Genomic DNA, 17,038 nt, shown 5'->3' with positions numbered 1-17,038 from the left:
ACACCTGTGGGAGAATGATGTCTGCACTTACTGCAATGTAAAGCCTTGCACGTGCACAACTTTGAGGACTGGCTCTTCCTCAAGTGTTGTTTCATTTATGTAGGGCTTGCTGTATGTAACATGCTTGTTGAACAGCTCTTGTCCGAGATTTTTGACATTAACTCAAGTCCTAGCTGTAGGTAAGCAGTTCTGTTTGTTTTCTAAAGAAATCCAGGTGCAGAAAGGCTAAATAATCTGCTGCAAATAGCACGGGCAGATAAACTGCAGACGTTGTGCCATCTGCTTTCTAACTCACTGCTGAAGATTTGTTACAAGGCACAAGGCTTGGTTTTTAAGTGAAGACAAAGTGAGCTTAGAACCTCACAGCTCCTGTGGTCTTGCTGAGCTTGGCAGGGTGGGAAGGGCAGGCTCAGCTTGTCCTTAACACTGACATCTGTTTGTTTTTCCTGGGTTGTGCTGTAATGAACGGCACTTCGTGCTCCTGTAAACCATGCTGTGACCAGAAAAGCAGGGAGGGTAGGATGCATGAGGCTGGCCTAACTCATTTGCACATACCAAGGGCCTCTTTGTTCCCTGTTTCAATGTGATTCTCTTCTTTTCCTTCCTGCAGAACACAGGCCAGTTTTTGCTGAGCAAAGTTTCCTCAGATCTCTACCACTCCACCTTGTACCATATTTTCAAGACAACTCTTGGTCTCCTTTCCTGTTCTAGCGTTCATTTTATACAGTACTTTAGTGTCACCTGCCCAGTTTCTTTATTTTTGCCTGGAAGATGGCAAAAATAGAGAAAAATAGGAAGCTGTATTATGCCAGGGGACACTAAAAGCTGTTGTCACCCAGTCTTTGATGGTCATCCAGCTGCTGTAACAGTTGCAGCAGTGGTTGTGCTTAGTGGCTCTCCTTAGCCCTCCATTTTGCAGGCCCTTGCAAGTACCTTGCACTTGGGTAAGCAATGATCTTCACTTGCAGTCATTGTAGATGCTCAGGAGTTTATCTTGGTTACCTCTGTCTCCTGACTGTGCTTCTCCATTCAGTGATGGGCATCCCAAGATCACAGCTGTTACTTGTTGAAGAGGGAATCTGCTGTTCCACTGGGGAGGTGCTGTCTGGGCTTCCTCCTGTGCCACGGCCTGTGTCATGCTCATTTGCTGGTCTTTCTGTGGCTCTGCAGGGCTAGTGAGAAACAAAACGTGGCCTTTCCCTCTTGTGCTGGAGGTTAGTGGTGACCATTCTTCAGGAAGGTGGGGGACTGCAGCTGCTATTACAAAATGACCGGAGAAAAAAAAAAGGATTGATTCTTCATCTTCTATAGTTTTTACCACAGGGCTGCTTGGGAGGAGAGATGTTTTTCTTTCTGTTACCTTCTCCATAAACTTCTTTGGAGACTTAATTTTGGAGACATAACTTTCTTATGGAGAAGTTTTAACTTCTCCATAAACTTCTCCACAGGCTTAACCCTGTGTGTGTAAATCTGAGGGAGGAGACAGATGTGGATCCCCAGCAGAAGCTTTCTGACTCCGTAGTCACCATCATCTAGTAACCAAATGTGGAACCTTGTCCTCTGTGCTGAGGAGTCCAGTGGTGGCAAATATTCCAGCCTAGAATCTCTAGGCTGCAACTTCATCGCCTCTTGGCGCGCTTAAGCCTAGATATGTTGACAGACTGTGGTGTCTCCCTGGGGTTGTGAACCACAAACTCAGACATGGCCTTGCGGGCAGCTTCCCCAGCGGGGTCCCTGTAGCAGCAGCTCCCCCCTGTGTGGCAGCAGGTCTGCAGAGCCTCCCCGAGTGGGCAGCACGGTTTGGGGAAGGCTGATGCTGTGATGGAGGTGGGAGGTGGATGAAGCGAAGGGTGAAGGCTTTCATTTCTAGCATCTTTGCACCTCCCAGCGCAAGCCCCAGGAGGCATGTTTTCAGGCACCGCTGGGGACTGATAAGCACACGCTGTTCTTGTTCCATGTGAATCAAAGCTTGATGTGGTTGACTGGCGAGCAGGCACGGAGCCAGATGCGAAATGAGCTCTCCCTGTGACTTACAGAGCGGCAGGCAGCGAGGGGAGCTGACGGCAGGCTCGTGACGAGCCGCCTCAGTTGCAAATTTTAGGTGGCTTAACTTGAAAAGTGCCGTGTGTGGCCAGTGTCACAAGCGTATGGGATTTTGGGAGTCACAAGTAGAAAGGCTGCCGGGGCCGGCAGTGCTGAGCCAGCTGCTTCGGTGAGGGTTTGTCCTTGTCCCACAGCACCTGGCAGGACTTTGGCCAGGCCGCCGGCAGCCGGCTCGGTGACACTGCCCGGAGCTGGCGGGTGTTGGGTATGGACCAGCTCCATGGTCTCAGTCCTCCTCAGCTGTGCTGTTAATGTGGAAATTCCTGGGATTCCTGCCCAGAAGTGAGTCGTGGGCACTATCCTAACAGAGAAGAGGCTGTGGCGGGGCAGAGAAGATCTCCTCTTGTTCAGGTTTGCTGTTTCCTTTCCCCTGGTCCCCACAAAACAAACATACACACATCCCCCTTCCTTCTCTGAGGAGCGCTGTTCAGAAATGCATCATCAGACTGATAAAACTCCACCGTTCATAACTCTATCAGCAGACTGCATAACACTCGTTATTATTACTAGAAATAAAAGTCAGGTAGCAGCAAACGTATCATTACACTTGAATTCATCTACTCTTTTTCCTCGGGAAAAAGCTATTTAAGGGCTTGTTTGCATTGCTCAGACACAACTTTAACACCAAAGGAGCCTATGTTTCTGTCTCCAAAATACCCATGTCCTGTTAGCAAAGCCACAGTCCAGCGTATAAAACTAAATATTTACTTAAGCCATTTGTTATTCTCCCCCCTATTTACTGAGGAACTAGTTCAGAATCCAGCTTCAAAAGAATAACTGCAGCTTTGAAAGAAGTCCGAAGTGACACTTCAAATAGCTAACAATTAAAAGAAAAAGTTGGCACATAACCAATTCATATATATGTGTATATATATATAAAAATATATATAATATGTATGTATATAACATATATATATCAAAGAAAAAAATGGGGGTGGTTACTTAAGATGGGCCTATGTGGCTGCAGATAAGCAGAACCTGAACATTTCTTTTATATGTGAATTACTGTGGTCAGCTCTGGTGCCCCCAGCATAAGAAGGACAAGGACCTGTCGGAGTGGGGCCAGAGGAGGGCCACGAGGATGCTCAGAGGGCTGGAGCACCTCTCCTGTGAAGAAAGCCTGAGGTAGTTGGGGTTGTTCAGTCTGGGGAAGAGAAGGCCCTGAGGAGACCTTACAGCAACCTGCCAGTGCCTAAAGGGGGCCTACAGGAAAGCTGGGGAGGGACTCTTTGTCAGGGGGTGTAGGGGTAGGACAAGGGAGTAACGATGTTAAACTGAAACAGGGTAGGCATAGATTAGATATGAGGAAGAAATTCTTCACTCAGAGGGCAATGAGGCCCTGGCACAGGCTGCCCAGAGAAGCTGTGGATGCCCCATCCCTGGAGGTGCTCGAGGCCAGGCTGGATGGGGCTTTGGGCAGCCTGGTCTGGTGGGAGGTGTCCCTGCCCATAGCATTGGGATGGAATTGGATGGTCTTTAAGGGCCCTTCCAACCCAACCATTCTGTGATTCTATGAAATTTCAGTCAGGACAGAAATAAAAGCCCTCATGGAGGGGAAGATTCGCCTTGCCTTGCAGTGCAGCCTGGCAGTGGTTATCTCACCAGCTGGCCGACTGCTCCAGTGGGCTCCCTGGTGGCTCCTTCACTTTGTGTTGTATCACTTTTAGTCATATCACTTTGATTTCAGTGGGTTAAAAAGGAAAAGGTGACTGTGACTGCTGCTGGCAGGGCAGACAGGACCCTGACATAGGGGCGAGCTGGCTCCAATTATCCACAGTGCCAGTATTTCACCCACCAGCTTTTGAGGAAAATGTGTGCTTAACTGTTGTCAGTGCAGAGAAGCTGGCAGACTTGAATTATGTTGTGTGAATACCTGAAGCGTAAAGGATTAAAGAATTATCAGTAGGCAGCCAAGGAAAGTAAACTCATTTAAAAATAAAAAGGGGGGCGGGAAGGAGGAGACTGTTGTAATTGATTTATGATACAGGAATAACCTGAGGGCACAAAACAGGATTCAGGAAAACCTAAAAAAAAAAAAAAAAAAAAAAAAAAAAAAAAAAAAAATCATAGCCACTGTCTTTTGGAAACTGATACATCTGATACATTTTTTTTTTTTTTTCCCCACCTACCGGGTTTTCCTTTGGCTCTTTTGCACCCTGGATGCTCTCTTCTTCTTCCTGAAGCAAAGCACGTTCAGCCTCCCTCATGGTAGGAGCCTTACAGGAGAAATGAATTTCGGTCCAATGTTATTTTCCATGGTCACCATTAAATTCTGTTCTTCCGTTCAGTTTATGATTTGGCTATTGTCTAAGGTTTGCAATTTCAGAAGGCCAAATTCCTAAACAGAACAAATTATTTGTTGCAGTAAACAACACGAAGGATTTGAGGACTTGGAAATAAAGAAGGTCTGAAACCTTGTAAACTCAGAGTTGTTAATACTGATAGGAGTTTGCGCCAAAAAGAGAGAGGGAGAAGGAAAAAAATCTGGTAGAAAGGAGCTTTGGAGGTAGTGGCTGTATTTTAGATCAAGAAGCAAAAGACAGACAGATCTATGAGAAGTCAGGCTGAGACAGACCTTGCAAAGGGTGCCAAACAACCAGCAGCAAGAAGTTCTGCAGCCACCCTCATCAAGGTAGGCGAGGGAAAGGAACGGTGTTGTTTCAGAGGAAGCTCACAGCAAAACACATTCCTGGTTGCCCGACACCTTTTGTCCTTTATCTTCACCCTCCAGCATTCCCAGTGCCTTCCCTCTCACACCCACCCAAGGACAGCAACAGGGCAAGGGGGGAAAAATGACCTTGGCCTGCACTGATGCACAGAAGGTTTAAAATAAAATAAAATAAAATGGCAAGAGAGGCTCAGCCTCCATCCTCCACAGCAAGTAAGGGCTCCTAAGCTCAGCCACTTTGGGCACCAGCAAAAATGAGCACCGAGTGTTTGGAGTTGTGCTTTGCAGAGCAAAAACCACAGCAGCAAGGCATGGCAGGGGGGGCAGGGGCTGGCCAGCCCCACAAAGAGCCTCCTTGCACCCCTCCCGAGCCCTCTCCAGGCTTTTTTTAGGTTTAAAAACCCTAAAAATCCTATCTGTTTAAAAAATATACACAAAAACCAGATTATTTTTGTCATCCAGACCGAGGTAATGCTGTTCTGAGATGGGCCCTGAACCACACAGCACTAATGAGGAAAAGGATATTGTGCTACAGTATGTTTTATTGTTTCCTGATTTTTTTCTTCACCGAATAACGAAGAAAAAAACCTAGAAAATTAATCGGTAATTTGACCCAAACAAAGCTTGCCACAGCCTTCCAACATACATTAAGCCACCTACAATCAGAATGTGAATTAGTCTTTCATCTCTAATTTCAGTAAAATTAACTGCTCCAGTAGTAGCATGTGCTGCTTTGAGATATAATTAAATTACCTTGGGGGCAGCAGTCTGAGCACAGCCCATTTTATTCCAGTCTGAAATATTTACCCAGGGAAACAACCCTGAGCGAGAAGTTACTTGGCTACAGCTGTAATGACTGCGCCGCTCCATTTCTGCTCCGTGCAGAGAAGGCTTTGTTGTATCCAAGTCCCTCAATACCTAGCCACACACATTTTTGGAATATTTCTGTGTACCAAAAGCCCTCCAGGATCCTAAAGCAGGCACCATCAACTAGAAAGAAAACTAGTTTCAATCTTCCAGCTCCCCACGGCCCCCATCAGCAATAAAACTCCAAATAAAGTTAATATTCTAGCCAGTTTTCTACATTCCACTACCTCACCCTTTATTTCAAGGCTTTCGCACTTCTGTATCTACAGCCCTGGCGTTACAGGACAGCATGAAAAGAGGTAAGGACAGCTGTGGAAGTTGCTTAAAGAAATAAGCAGTCAGAAGACAAAGAGTTCTCAGCTATTAACATTTATTAAAAGTTTGACCAAAGTAGCTTTATTCCCAAATATTGTTTACAAAAGTCTAACAATTCCCCCATGTAGTCAAAGATTAATAAAAGAACTGAGATGGCATCGCATTAGTGCATAGAAAGCAAAACTTGTCTACAATAATCAAAAAAAAAAAAATCAGAACTGGTGTAAAACTGAGGTTTAATACTTGAAAGCAGTTGATAACATCACAGGCAGAGCATTCACAAGCATGTATTTTATCTGTGCACGATGTTGAGATGTTGCCTGCAGTTCTGCCTGTTCCTCTAGGCTGAAAATTTTCCTTTCTCCCCCGGAGTCAGAACCCAAACTACAAAGCTGCTTTTTTCCAAAGCAACTGGCTGACTTCTGTGCCTGCCCAGCTGGGCAATTCTAACACGAAACAGCTTCCCAGCAGCTCTGCAGTTGCCACGTTTCGCAGTTTTCCTCCTGGACAGGCCAGCTCTGAGCTGCCATTAGCTCCACGGCCTGCCTGTATTTGCTGCCCTCCCTTTCAGCTTCGGCTGCTTAGGATCACGGACACTCCAAACACCCGATGCTCCTTCCAAACCTCATTTCACCTGAAGGTTTCAGTTTGAAGCGGTTGCCTATTGCAAGCCGATTCCTAAACTGTAACTGAGCGAGTACATCCAGCTTAGGACAACGCTGGTCCAAAGAACACAGAGGAACTGCGAGCAGTAGGGCTGGATATCGCGTACCCAGCCCATGCCGGCCAAACCAAACATCCTGCTATCCTTCACAGGCCTGTTAGGCTCGGAACAGGAATGCGTAAGAAATCTAATACAAAGCCGCACTGTAGATAAAACGGTGCCAAAGCTGCTTTCCCTTTCAGCCCAATTAGAGCTCTTTGCTTTGCTCAACCAGTTTGACCAAGTTCTCTTGGAAGCATCTTGAACTGCAAAGAACCATGTGAAGAGCTGGAAGGATACTCGAGCTTTATTACAGCAACGGTACAACTGCCCCGGTTTTGTTATGTACTTAGGGACACTAACGAGCCTTCAGAAGCAGAATTTCAGCATTGCAAAGAGAACCCTTTCCTACATTCCAGCATCTTCCACAGAGACTTCAGTGCTCCAGCCCTTGCTTCCAGCTGTACTTAGCACACCTATCCTTTCGGAAAATGGAGTACAATGCTCCCAGATTTTACCGTTGTAAGAAAGAGAAAGCGAGCCAAAACAAGGCGCAGAGATCCAACCAAAGCAAACAGAGCACGGAGAAGTAATAGCAGTTTAGGATTATTCAAGCAGTACAGACACATTCCTATAGAGCAGGCACACAGCTGAAGAAGGGAAAGAAAACAAACATCAGAACACAGCAGTAACTCAAACAGATTTGCTTTTTTGGAGGAGGTGTTACAAACACGACAGAAGTAGTGGTGCCATGGAACAGTAATCCCTCAAAGCTACTCAATTCTCTTCAGACTTATGTGGGGAAACCAAGTTAAAGGTTAGTAAAACAACTCTATCGTTATGCAAGTCAGATCTGATTATCCATTAACTGCTCATCTGCATTTAATGATTCAAAGCAAGTCTTCAATCTTATTTTGGAACCATCATCTAATATAGCTGGCATTTCTTATATCCCAAAATGTTTAACTCAATATTTATCTATTAACTAATAGCAACCTGTTGACTCGTTACCCAATTCCACTTCAACCGAGTGATCCAAAGCTCTGGATCCCTATTGTTGATGCACCAAGTAAAAACCTCACCACACCATTTGGGGCTGACCTAACCAGTGTGCATTTATCACATCACTCTGGGAAATGCTCCAGTACGTTTTCTAGCAGACATCCTATAAACATCTTTTACCCCAAATTTGAATTCAAAGCCATCAAACACAACAGGTAAACACCATGCTGTTTGAAGACAGTCAAGTACCTGCCAGTTTCTCTCAGCTTTGAAATAAAAACTGAGCAAGATGCCATAATGGGGGGTCCTTCAGGGATTGCCTCAAGGCATCCTCAAACTTGGTTTTGGAAACGTGACTATCAAATGTTCTGCAATGTACTGAAAGCCATTTAAATTGAACTGTTTAACCATTAAAGGTCTCTACATGACAGTTAACCAGTCCCCCAAGGGAAGCATTTTCAGGTTACCATCAGAAAAACATGTACAAAACTAACTGGGAACCCACTGTAATTCTGTTGCTCATGCAAGTTGTTTTTTTTTTTTTCTGTTCACACTATTTCCTCTCGCTATCAGCAAGGTTTTTGGTTTACTCAGTGCACTACAGAATGCACCATACTGCAGATGTTACCATGCAGTTGTGCTATCTTATCTAGAAACCATCTTTAAAGAAAAAAAGCACCGCAGAAATGAGATTTTAAGGCTTAGATACAGCTAAAAGTAAATCCTCAGCAGAAATTCATCACTCTACTCCAAAACAAAAAACGTGAGTATTTGCTTCATGACTTCTGAGCACTCTAAGTATTCATCCTTCTTTTTTCCCACAAGGCCTGTATGTAGGTTTTTCTACAAAGTTAACGTTAACCCAAAGAACACAGAGACATAGCATTGAACTTTGTTTTAATGGTCTCAAATTCTGTGACAGATTTTTGGTCAAGTTTCCATTTTTAAAAAATTTATCGGTTTTAAAGACTAATAACTTAAACTGCCACGAAACAAATGGTCCACAAACATTCCTTTCCTTCTGAAGCTTTTACGATGCATTGTAATCATTAACCAGTCTTTTACTATTAAACTTAAATGGCCAATTGAGACAAACAGTTCTGAGACCGTTCTTCCACCACTGATTACGACTGAGGTGGCAGCTGATGTACAGAATTTTCATTTAGCCTTCTGGGCCTTCTGGGCAGACTTTGTGACCTTGCCAGCGCCACCAGCCTTCTTGTCAACTGCCTTGATGACACCAACAGCAACCGTCTGTCTCATGTCACGCACGGCAAAACGACCTGCGAACAGAGAAGTGGTTTTTTATGACTTTTGTCTCATGCTACACATCCCACAGCATTATCTACATGGCACCAACACGCAGCATTGGCTGAGCAAGCAGCTGCTGCTCTAGGACAGTAGCTGCATGTGACCGCAGCATTAACATCCAGCTATGTCATCTAGAGAATTCCCCCCCCAGTCCCACCAAAGTTCCGGTTCCTTTTTTAAGTTTCAATTGAATTGAGAACTTTTAGTGTTATATTACAGGAAAAACTGCATCCTGTTACTAGAAATCAGGCATCTTCTCCAGAGATCAGCATTAAGCACATTTTAAAGACACCTTACCCAGAGGAGGATAATCGGAGAAGCTCTCAACACACATAGGCTTGCCAGGAATCATGTCAACAATGGCAGCATCTCCAGATTTCAGGAATTTAGGGCCATCCTCCAGCTTCTTGCCAGAACGACGATCGATCTTCTCTTTGAGCTCAGCAAATTTGCAAGCAATGTGAGCAGTATGGCAATCCAGCACAGGGGCATAACCAGCGCTAATTTGGCCAGGGTGGTTCAGGATAATAACCTGGAAGAAAAAAAAAAAAAAAGCAAAGTATGAAGTTAGCACTGGGATAAGTTTGAAAAGCTTCCTACAACAGACTGGTGTCTTATAAAGCCTCAACTTTCACTGATTTGCTTAAAGCAAATCTCATCTCAGAACACAGGTCTGTGTTACTTTACAGGTTATCCTACTGCTTTAGATTTTTTTTTTAAAAGCAGAATTCTAATATTTCACAACCCAGATCTAGATTTTAACATCTTCCAAGAGCTTCAAAAGTCACCTGTGCAGTGAAGCCAGCAGCTTCCATTGGAGGATCATTCTTGCTGTCACCAGCAACGTTACCACGGCGAACGTCTTTCACAGACACGTTCTTCACGTTGAAGCCGACGTTGTCACCAGGCAGAGCTTCGCTCAGGGCCTCGTGGTGCATCTCAACAGATTTTACTTCAGTTGTTACATTGACAGGGGCAAATGTAACCACCATGCCTGGCTTCAGGACACCTGTTTCCACACGGCCAACTGGTACAGTACCAATGCCTGCAGAAGAGAAATGATCTCAGTAATCCAGTGATTATATGCCCTTACTGGCAGAGAGAAAACACTTCCAGGAAGTATTTTACACTTTCTACTTGGTTTTCAGGCAGAAAACTGCATTTGTCTCATGCCTTAGCTGTTAAGTGAGTAACTTGGGAACACGTACCGCCAATTTTGTAGACATCTTGAAGAGGCAGACGCAGAGGTTTGTCAGTTGGACGAGTTGGTGGCAGGATGCAGTCCAGAGCCTCGAGGAGGGTGGTTCCACTGGCATTGCCATCTTTCCGGGTAACCTTCCATCCCTTGAACCAGGGCATCTGTAATGAAGACAGCCCAAGCATCACTGCCTGTCCACTTTAACAGCGTAAAGCTAGAAAGAAGCAATTTATCTCCACAGCACTCATCATATTATTACAGAATAAGAACTCGTCAAGTGCTGGAACTTGATTCTGACCTCCGCACTTCAGATCATTACATTTAAGAGAACATGCATTATCCATTGCACAATTGATCTCTACAATACTGCAAAGTTTAATATCTTTATATTAAGAAATGCAAAACGTACGTTAGAGCTTGGCTCCAGCATGTTGTCTCCATTCCAACCAGAGATTGGCACAAAAGCTACAGTGTCTGGGTTGTAGCCAATTTTCTTGATGTAAGTGCTGACTTCCTTGACAATTTCTTCGTATCTCTTCTGGCTGTAAGGTGGCTCGGTGGAATCCATCTTGTTAACACCAACAATCAGCTGTTTCACACCCAGGGTGTAGGCCAGAAGAGCATGCTCACGGGTCTGCCCGTTCTTGGAAATACCGGCCTCGAACTCACCAACACCAGCAGCAACAATCAGGACAGCACAATCAGCCTTTGAAAAGGAAGAAAAAAGCCTTCATTATAATGCCTACACATATGCCACGATGTCAGGGGAACTCCCTCACAGTAAAGCAACTAAGGAAGAGCCTGCCCAAACTCTCAAATCCTTAGCTCTATTTCCCTACCTGAGAAGTTCCAGTGATCATGTTCTTAATGAAGTCTCTGTGTCCAGGGGCATCAATGATGGTGACGTAGTACTTGCTTGTTTCGAATTTCCACAGGGAAATATCAATGGTGATACCACGCTCACGCTCAGCTTTCAGCTTGTCCAAGACCCAGGCATATTTGAAGGAACCTTTGCCCATCTACAGATTTTAAAAAAAGAATTATTCTGTGTTTTTTTCAATACATTTCTGCATTTATTTCAGAAAGACTGTGAACTAGACACAGGCTAAGAGGCAAAAGCTAAAAATAGTAAGTGATCTATGCTGAAAAACGTCGCTGTGGCTTACAAACGCTGGCATGGATACACTTGGCACAACCAGTGAGAGATGCCAACTGCTTTCTGTTATTTAACCTGTTGACAGTTTGGCCCTCTTGACAGCTTGTTAATTGCACTATCACCTCTTTAGGATAGATCTCTTAAGACCAAGTCCTACTATCAAGTGTCCACTATTGATTTCCGTTCTCTTACTAACGTAATCCCTGTCAAAATCAGCATTTGAACAGCCATGCAAGCCTAGCATTCACTACATTTCATTCTGTGATGTGCTCATTGAAAGCTATTTTGTTACTGTATGGAAACAATTGATGTTTGCAGACTTCCTACAGGTTCAAGTACCAAAATCGGTAACTTGTTTTTAGAGATAAACGCAGTTGTGATGATTAGGTTTATCTTCAGCTAAATGTAGGCCAAGACTGAAGCTGGCAACTCCAGTTGGGTTCTGATTCCAAGGTTCACTACATGGACGTAGCTCTGGAGCACCTTCCTTTGCCTTCCATTTTGCACTTCACAACTTCAGCATAACCAACCACTGCGGTGGATTCCATGCCTTAGCACTTTTTAATTAGGGGGAGAATTTCAATTTAACTGCCTGTAACCCCGATCCATTTTGTAATTTTAATAGTTTTGCAACTTAATCTTTTCATTCACCCATGCCCACAGCTCTCTTGGCTGCGGGCATCCCACGCACCTCAGCGGCTTCCTTCTCGAACTTCTCGATGGTCCTCTTGTCGATGCCCCCGCATTTGTAGATGAGGTGGCCGGTAGTGGTGGACTTGCCGGAGTCGACGTGGCCGATGACGACGATGTTGATGTGGGTCTTCTCCTTACCCATTTTCCACGCTGCTTACGCTCTCCCTTGCGGCAGAAAGACGCTCGACACCTGCCGGGTCCCACAAGCAGCCCGGTTACCCCCTGATGGCCGATGGCTTCCCCCACCACCCCCCCCTCCTCCCTCCGCAGCGCCTCCCCGAGGGGGCCCTGGGCAGCCCGGGGAGGCCCGGCCGTGCCCTGAGGCCCGCGGCCCGGCCCCGCCCCGCCGAGGGGAGGAGCGGAGCGGCGCGGGGCGGGCGGCAGCAGCCCGGGCGCCCCCCTCCCCTTTCCGAGCGCCCCCCGGCGTCGCCCCCTCCCTCTCCTCCTCCTCCTCGCGGCTCCTCGGGCTCGAGTTACCCCCGGCGGCGGCAGCGGCGGGGCCGGGAGGAGGTGGGGGGGGGGGTGCGGCGGGGAGGGCGGGGCCGCCCCGCTCCTTTGTGTGCGTGCCTCACCCCGCCCGGGCCCGCCGCGTCCTCCATTTTGTGGCAGGAAGCGCGGGGCGCCATTTTCCTACCCCCCACCCCCCCAACACCCCCCCTCCCTCCTTCCTTCCCCGAGGCGTCGCCCCCCGGGACCCCCCCCCCCCCCCCACCTCCCACCCTTCACCCCGCTCCCCACCCCCCTCCCCCCCCCGGTGCTTCCCCCCCCGCGGCCCAGCGCCGCACCCCGCACCCATCCCACAGCGAAGCGGCGCTTCCCTCACCCCCCGCATCCCCTCACCCCCCTCACTCCCCTCACCGACCCCGCAGCCCCCTCCATTCCCCTCACCCCCCCCTCCATTAACCTCCCCCCCACCCCCCACCCCAGGCCCGGCCCGGCCCGCGGCGGCCGCGCCTCACCTGCACGACGCCGGCGAACCCGGAGCGAAAAAGACCGACGGCGTGAGCGCCGCCCCTTATATACCCTGCGCCAGGGGCGGGGCCTAACCGACACGTCACCGCTCCCGGCGGCCCCGTGGCCACGCCCCCTCCGGCCCGGCCTCGCTGCGCGGGCACAGGGCGGCGGCCCCGGGCCTGGAGGGGAGAGGGGGTGGGGCCGGGCCTGAGGGGGCTTCGAGAGCCCCCGGGGGGGAGTAGAGGCACAGGGGGGGGCTTAGTGAGCCCCGGGAGGGAGCTGTGTTGTGTTTTTTCTTTAAAACCATCTTTTTTGGTCTTTTTTGCAGCCCCAGAAAGAAAAAGTTGTCTCACAAGTCACACAAATGGAGGTAGATGCCTCAGGAGGGGCATCCCAAGTGTTTGTAGCCCAAGTGCTTCAGACGTGACCAAGGCAGCACCGAGGGTCTGACTTCTGTGCCAGGATCCCAAAGCGCACAACGTGCCCCTCTTCTGTACTTTCATGTGTGAAAGTTTATGATGACAGCCACTAAAATGTACCCTAACCCTTTATTTTTGAAACTCTGAGGGCAAGGAGTCACGGAACAACCCACACCATCAGAAATAAAAGCCCTCGTGGTTCCCGTACCTTACCCCCATTCTTTACTCGCCTCTTACTGAAGTAAGAAAATGCACAGTTTACTCACCTCTAACTGAAGAAAATCCATTAATTACTCAACCCCAAACACACCTTTTTAAGCGAAATTAAGCTGAGAAGATGAACAAGTATTTTTGTTGGCTCTTTTAAAATGATCTGCAAAGGAAACAAACCTACATGGTCTGTTTTCTTCCTTCATACATATATTCCTTTACTTCTTTCTTGATACACCGGTGTTGTAAATTGTTACTTCACTATACACACCCAACTATAATCCCATTCATTTTTTTTGGCATGGTCTCTACCTGGCAGTTTTAAAACACCAAAACAGCTTGTTTAAAAAAAAAAAAAAAAAAAAAAAAAAAAAAAACCCCCAACCAACAAAAAATAAGTAAATAAATCAAAGCAAACCACACCAAAAAAACCCACCTGATGAATCTACACTTTCACTTGTCTCCAAGTGTCCCTTAGCTGAGATGCATCCAGCATCAAATTCAGCACAGTAGAGAGAGCAGCAAGCTCTCTGCATGGACTGTTATAGAAGTACAAGGTTTCCATTTGCTGTTTTTCCACATGGAAGATTTAAAAAATAAAAGTGTACTTGGAAAGAACAAACAAACAAACATAATTTTGAGAAATGACACGTATTAGAGAAGATGTCAAATTTAGAATATGCCTTTTAAACAAAAACTCAGTTTCACTGAGTAAAACCTGCAAATGTGTTCAGACATCATTAAATAATCTCAGTCATTTTTAGGAGAGGAATAAAGTCATCATGGAGTTATTTCCCACCCCCCCCCTTTTTTTTTTTTTTAAACACAGAAATCGATGGGAGGGGGGGAAGCTAGAGAGGGTTCAGCTTTTCTCGAAACTTACACTCAGGTGTAAAATTCATGAAGGTATTTTATATGAGGGAAAGGGAGAAGGGTCCCTTTTCTTTAAAATGGAAATGCATAATCCTAAAGTGATTTCATGGCTCAGGAACAAGGGGTAAAATTGGTAAGAAAGTTAGCTTTTGGGGGCTCTTATAAAGCAAAGGCGGTTTGTAAACACAGCTAAAAAGCTTTACTTTACACAATTGTTTCGAGTTAGCTTCTGAAATATGTATGCCAGCAGGGGGTATTTTTAATGGACTGATCTGACAAAGTATCCATTCTACAAAAATGTAGTTTAAAATTTTCAGTGACTTCTGCCGCAATGGGGGAGGAGAAAGGAAATGTGTTATTGATTTCTGACGTGGCCCATAATAAACTGCACATTTCTTTTTAAGGGACATGTTTAAAAGACTATTTCATAAATACAGGCATTTAGAACTAGGTATTTCTGAAGACAGCAATTCCTGTCCTACTTACATAGCTGAAAATCATTGAATGTGTTGGACAATCTTTTAGCCATGTCCTAGTTAAAAGCCTTCAAGAAAAGCCTTTTCCCTCCATTTCTTTAATTGAATTTTCAGAAGAATTTTATTATTTCCTCTGTAATCAGTCCACTACATGCTTTTACTCTCTCAACAACTAGTCTATCTTTCATTGTCCATTCTATTAGTGGAACATTCCCATTATCAATCTGCCAAATATTTATACAGCTGGGGAGCTTCAGATATAGGAGTAGCCTCACATAATTCTCTGGAAATGCGTTCTGCAGAATCCTCTTGACTAACACAGATAGGCACATACTGGACTAAATCCTGTGTGCATTTGCATCCATTTAGCCTGTTTAGCCTATTTAGCCTGTTACAAATTTTAGATTCTGCTCATTAGGCAAAACTAATCTCTTTGATAAGAAAAAAAACTTGTGAAGAAACAGAGATAAGAGATTTCAAGAACTCAAGGTCTTTCAGGCTTTGGAGTCTTGCTTAGTAAATCCCGCCTGGCTTCAGAAATATGTGGGGAAAAAATCACTCATTCTCCCCTGACCATTAGTGAGCATAGTGAGTATGCTAAACTGAAATAACCTATGTCCAGACATGCCTGAAGTGTAAGAATACATACCAGTGTTCACTAGAGCATCTGTATTGTGGGAACCTATGGAATAACCACTTTTAAAAAGTTTTTGAATCTCAAACAAAGTGATATTAAAATGAAGTTATACTGTCAGTATATCCGAGCCAAATAGTCTAACCTTTAAATATAAATGTTAACTGGATTTTGAGATCACACTAATTACAATAGCACTACTTTCATTTCAATGTGTGACTAAATAGCATGAGGAATGTGCTATAATCTTAGAACACAGTCACAGTCAGTGACATCACACCAGGAAATAAAAAATGTTCTCATCATGTACCTCGAAAGAGTACATACACGTGGAAGTGGCATCTTTCTGATTAGACTCCTGTGCAGAGATGAAGGTAGCCAGCACTTACATGACTGTTTCAACTGCTGTGAACAAGGTCATCCAGGAGTGTAAGCAAACAGACTTCAGAAGCACGAGACTTTAAACACAGATCTGATACATGCAGTTTATCAAGCTCCCTGTACATGGAAGAGGCACTAAGATTTCTTGAGGGCACTTTCAGAAGCTGGTGGAAAAGTAATCCCAAATTATCAATTGTAATTGGTGATTAGCAAAAACCGATTCTGGTACACGGCATTATTCTGTAATACAATTAACCTCATTCTTACTGTGAAATACTTTCTAATCCCAACATTACAATTTTAACTGTATGTACATTAGCCCAAATGTTCAACAAATTATAGCATGAGCACACAGCTTTAGTTCCATTTGTACTTGTTTAATGCATTGGTTTGTAATAGAAATAAAAAGCACCTACATCTGCTATGAAATCCCTTCCCCTACACCATCCTAATACTTACTAGCAGATTTTACATTCGTTTAATAAATATACGAACAATAGAATAACTGTGCTATTCACACAGCAAGAGATTAGACAGAGAACCTACTTAAAAAAAAAAAAAAGTTTAATTGAATTGGAACCACTTGAAAAAAAGCTTTTGAATGTTATTTAGTTCTGTATTAGAAGATGGTATTTTTATATAAATGAAATCACTTGGTAAAGGGAAGAGACAATAAAATATATACACTCTAAGTTACATTCTCAGGAGAGAGCACAAAATAAACCCCTCCGCTCTTGGAAGACTTGGACTGGATAAATCCCTGAACAACCTTGCCTGATCTCAAAGCTGACCTTGCTTACAGATTCAGAAAACAGGGTTTTATAGTAGAAAGCCTAGGAGAGTGGCCTTCAAACAGTATCAAGAGCATTGCTGGGATAAATAAGCATCTACATTTTCAAAAGTTTCTGAATAACCTAAAGTGAGCCTCTTAAGAAGGTATTGCTTCCCATAAAACAAGATTCCTGGGGGAAGCAGCACTCTTCCAGTTATAGCACTTGCAACTAGTGAAGCACTAATGCTCAGAGGACAGCCTGCTTTTAAAGAAGTCTTTTCAAACCATATTTTATCCTCAGTG

At 45.1% G+C, this 17,038-nt stretch overlaps 1 protein-coding gene across 1 annotated transcript; it reads right to left on the bottom strand.

Annotated features, from left to right (window-relative positions):
- Positions 1 to 7,344: 7,344 nt before the first annotated feature.
- On the bottom strand, positions 7,345 to 13,029 carry EEF1A1 (eukaryotic translation elongation factor 1 alpha 1). Its single transcript, XM_032183882.1, has 8 exons — positions 12,976 to 13,029; positions 12,015 to 12,206; positions 11,007 to 11,186; positions 10,577 to 10,873; positions 10,178 to 10,328; positions 9,758 to 10,014; positions 9,267 to 9,501; positions 7,345 to 8,941 (listed from the first exon to the last, which is right to left on the bottom strand). The coding sequence occupies exons 2-8, from the start codon at positions 12,156 to 12,158 to the stop codon at positions 8,817 to 8,819; spliced, it is 1,389 nt and encodes a 462-aa protein (XP_032039773.1). The 5' UTR covers positions 12,159 to 12,206; positions 12,976 to 13,029; the 3' UTR covers positions 7,345 to 8,816.
- Between the last annotated feature and the right edge of the window lie 4,009 nt (positions 13,030 to 17,038).

Source organism: Aythya fuligula, chromosome 3 (genome assembly GCF_009819795.1).
Source record: "Aythya fuligula isolate bAytFul2 chromosome 3, bAytFul2.pri, whole genome shotgun sequence".
Lineage (NCBI taxonomy): Eukaryota > Metazoa > Chordata > Aves > Anseriformes > Anatidae > Aythya > Aythya fuligula.
The sequence above is the reverse complement of the archived record's forward strand: the minus strand, read 5'-3'. Positions and strand labels throughout refer to the sequence as shown.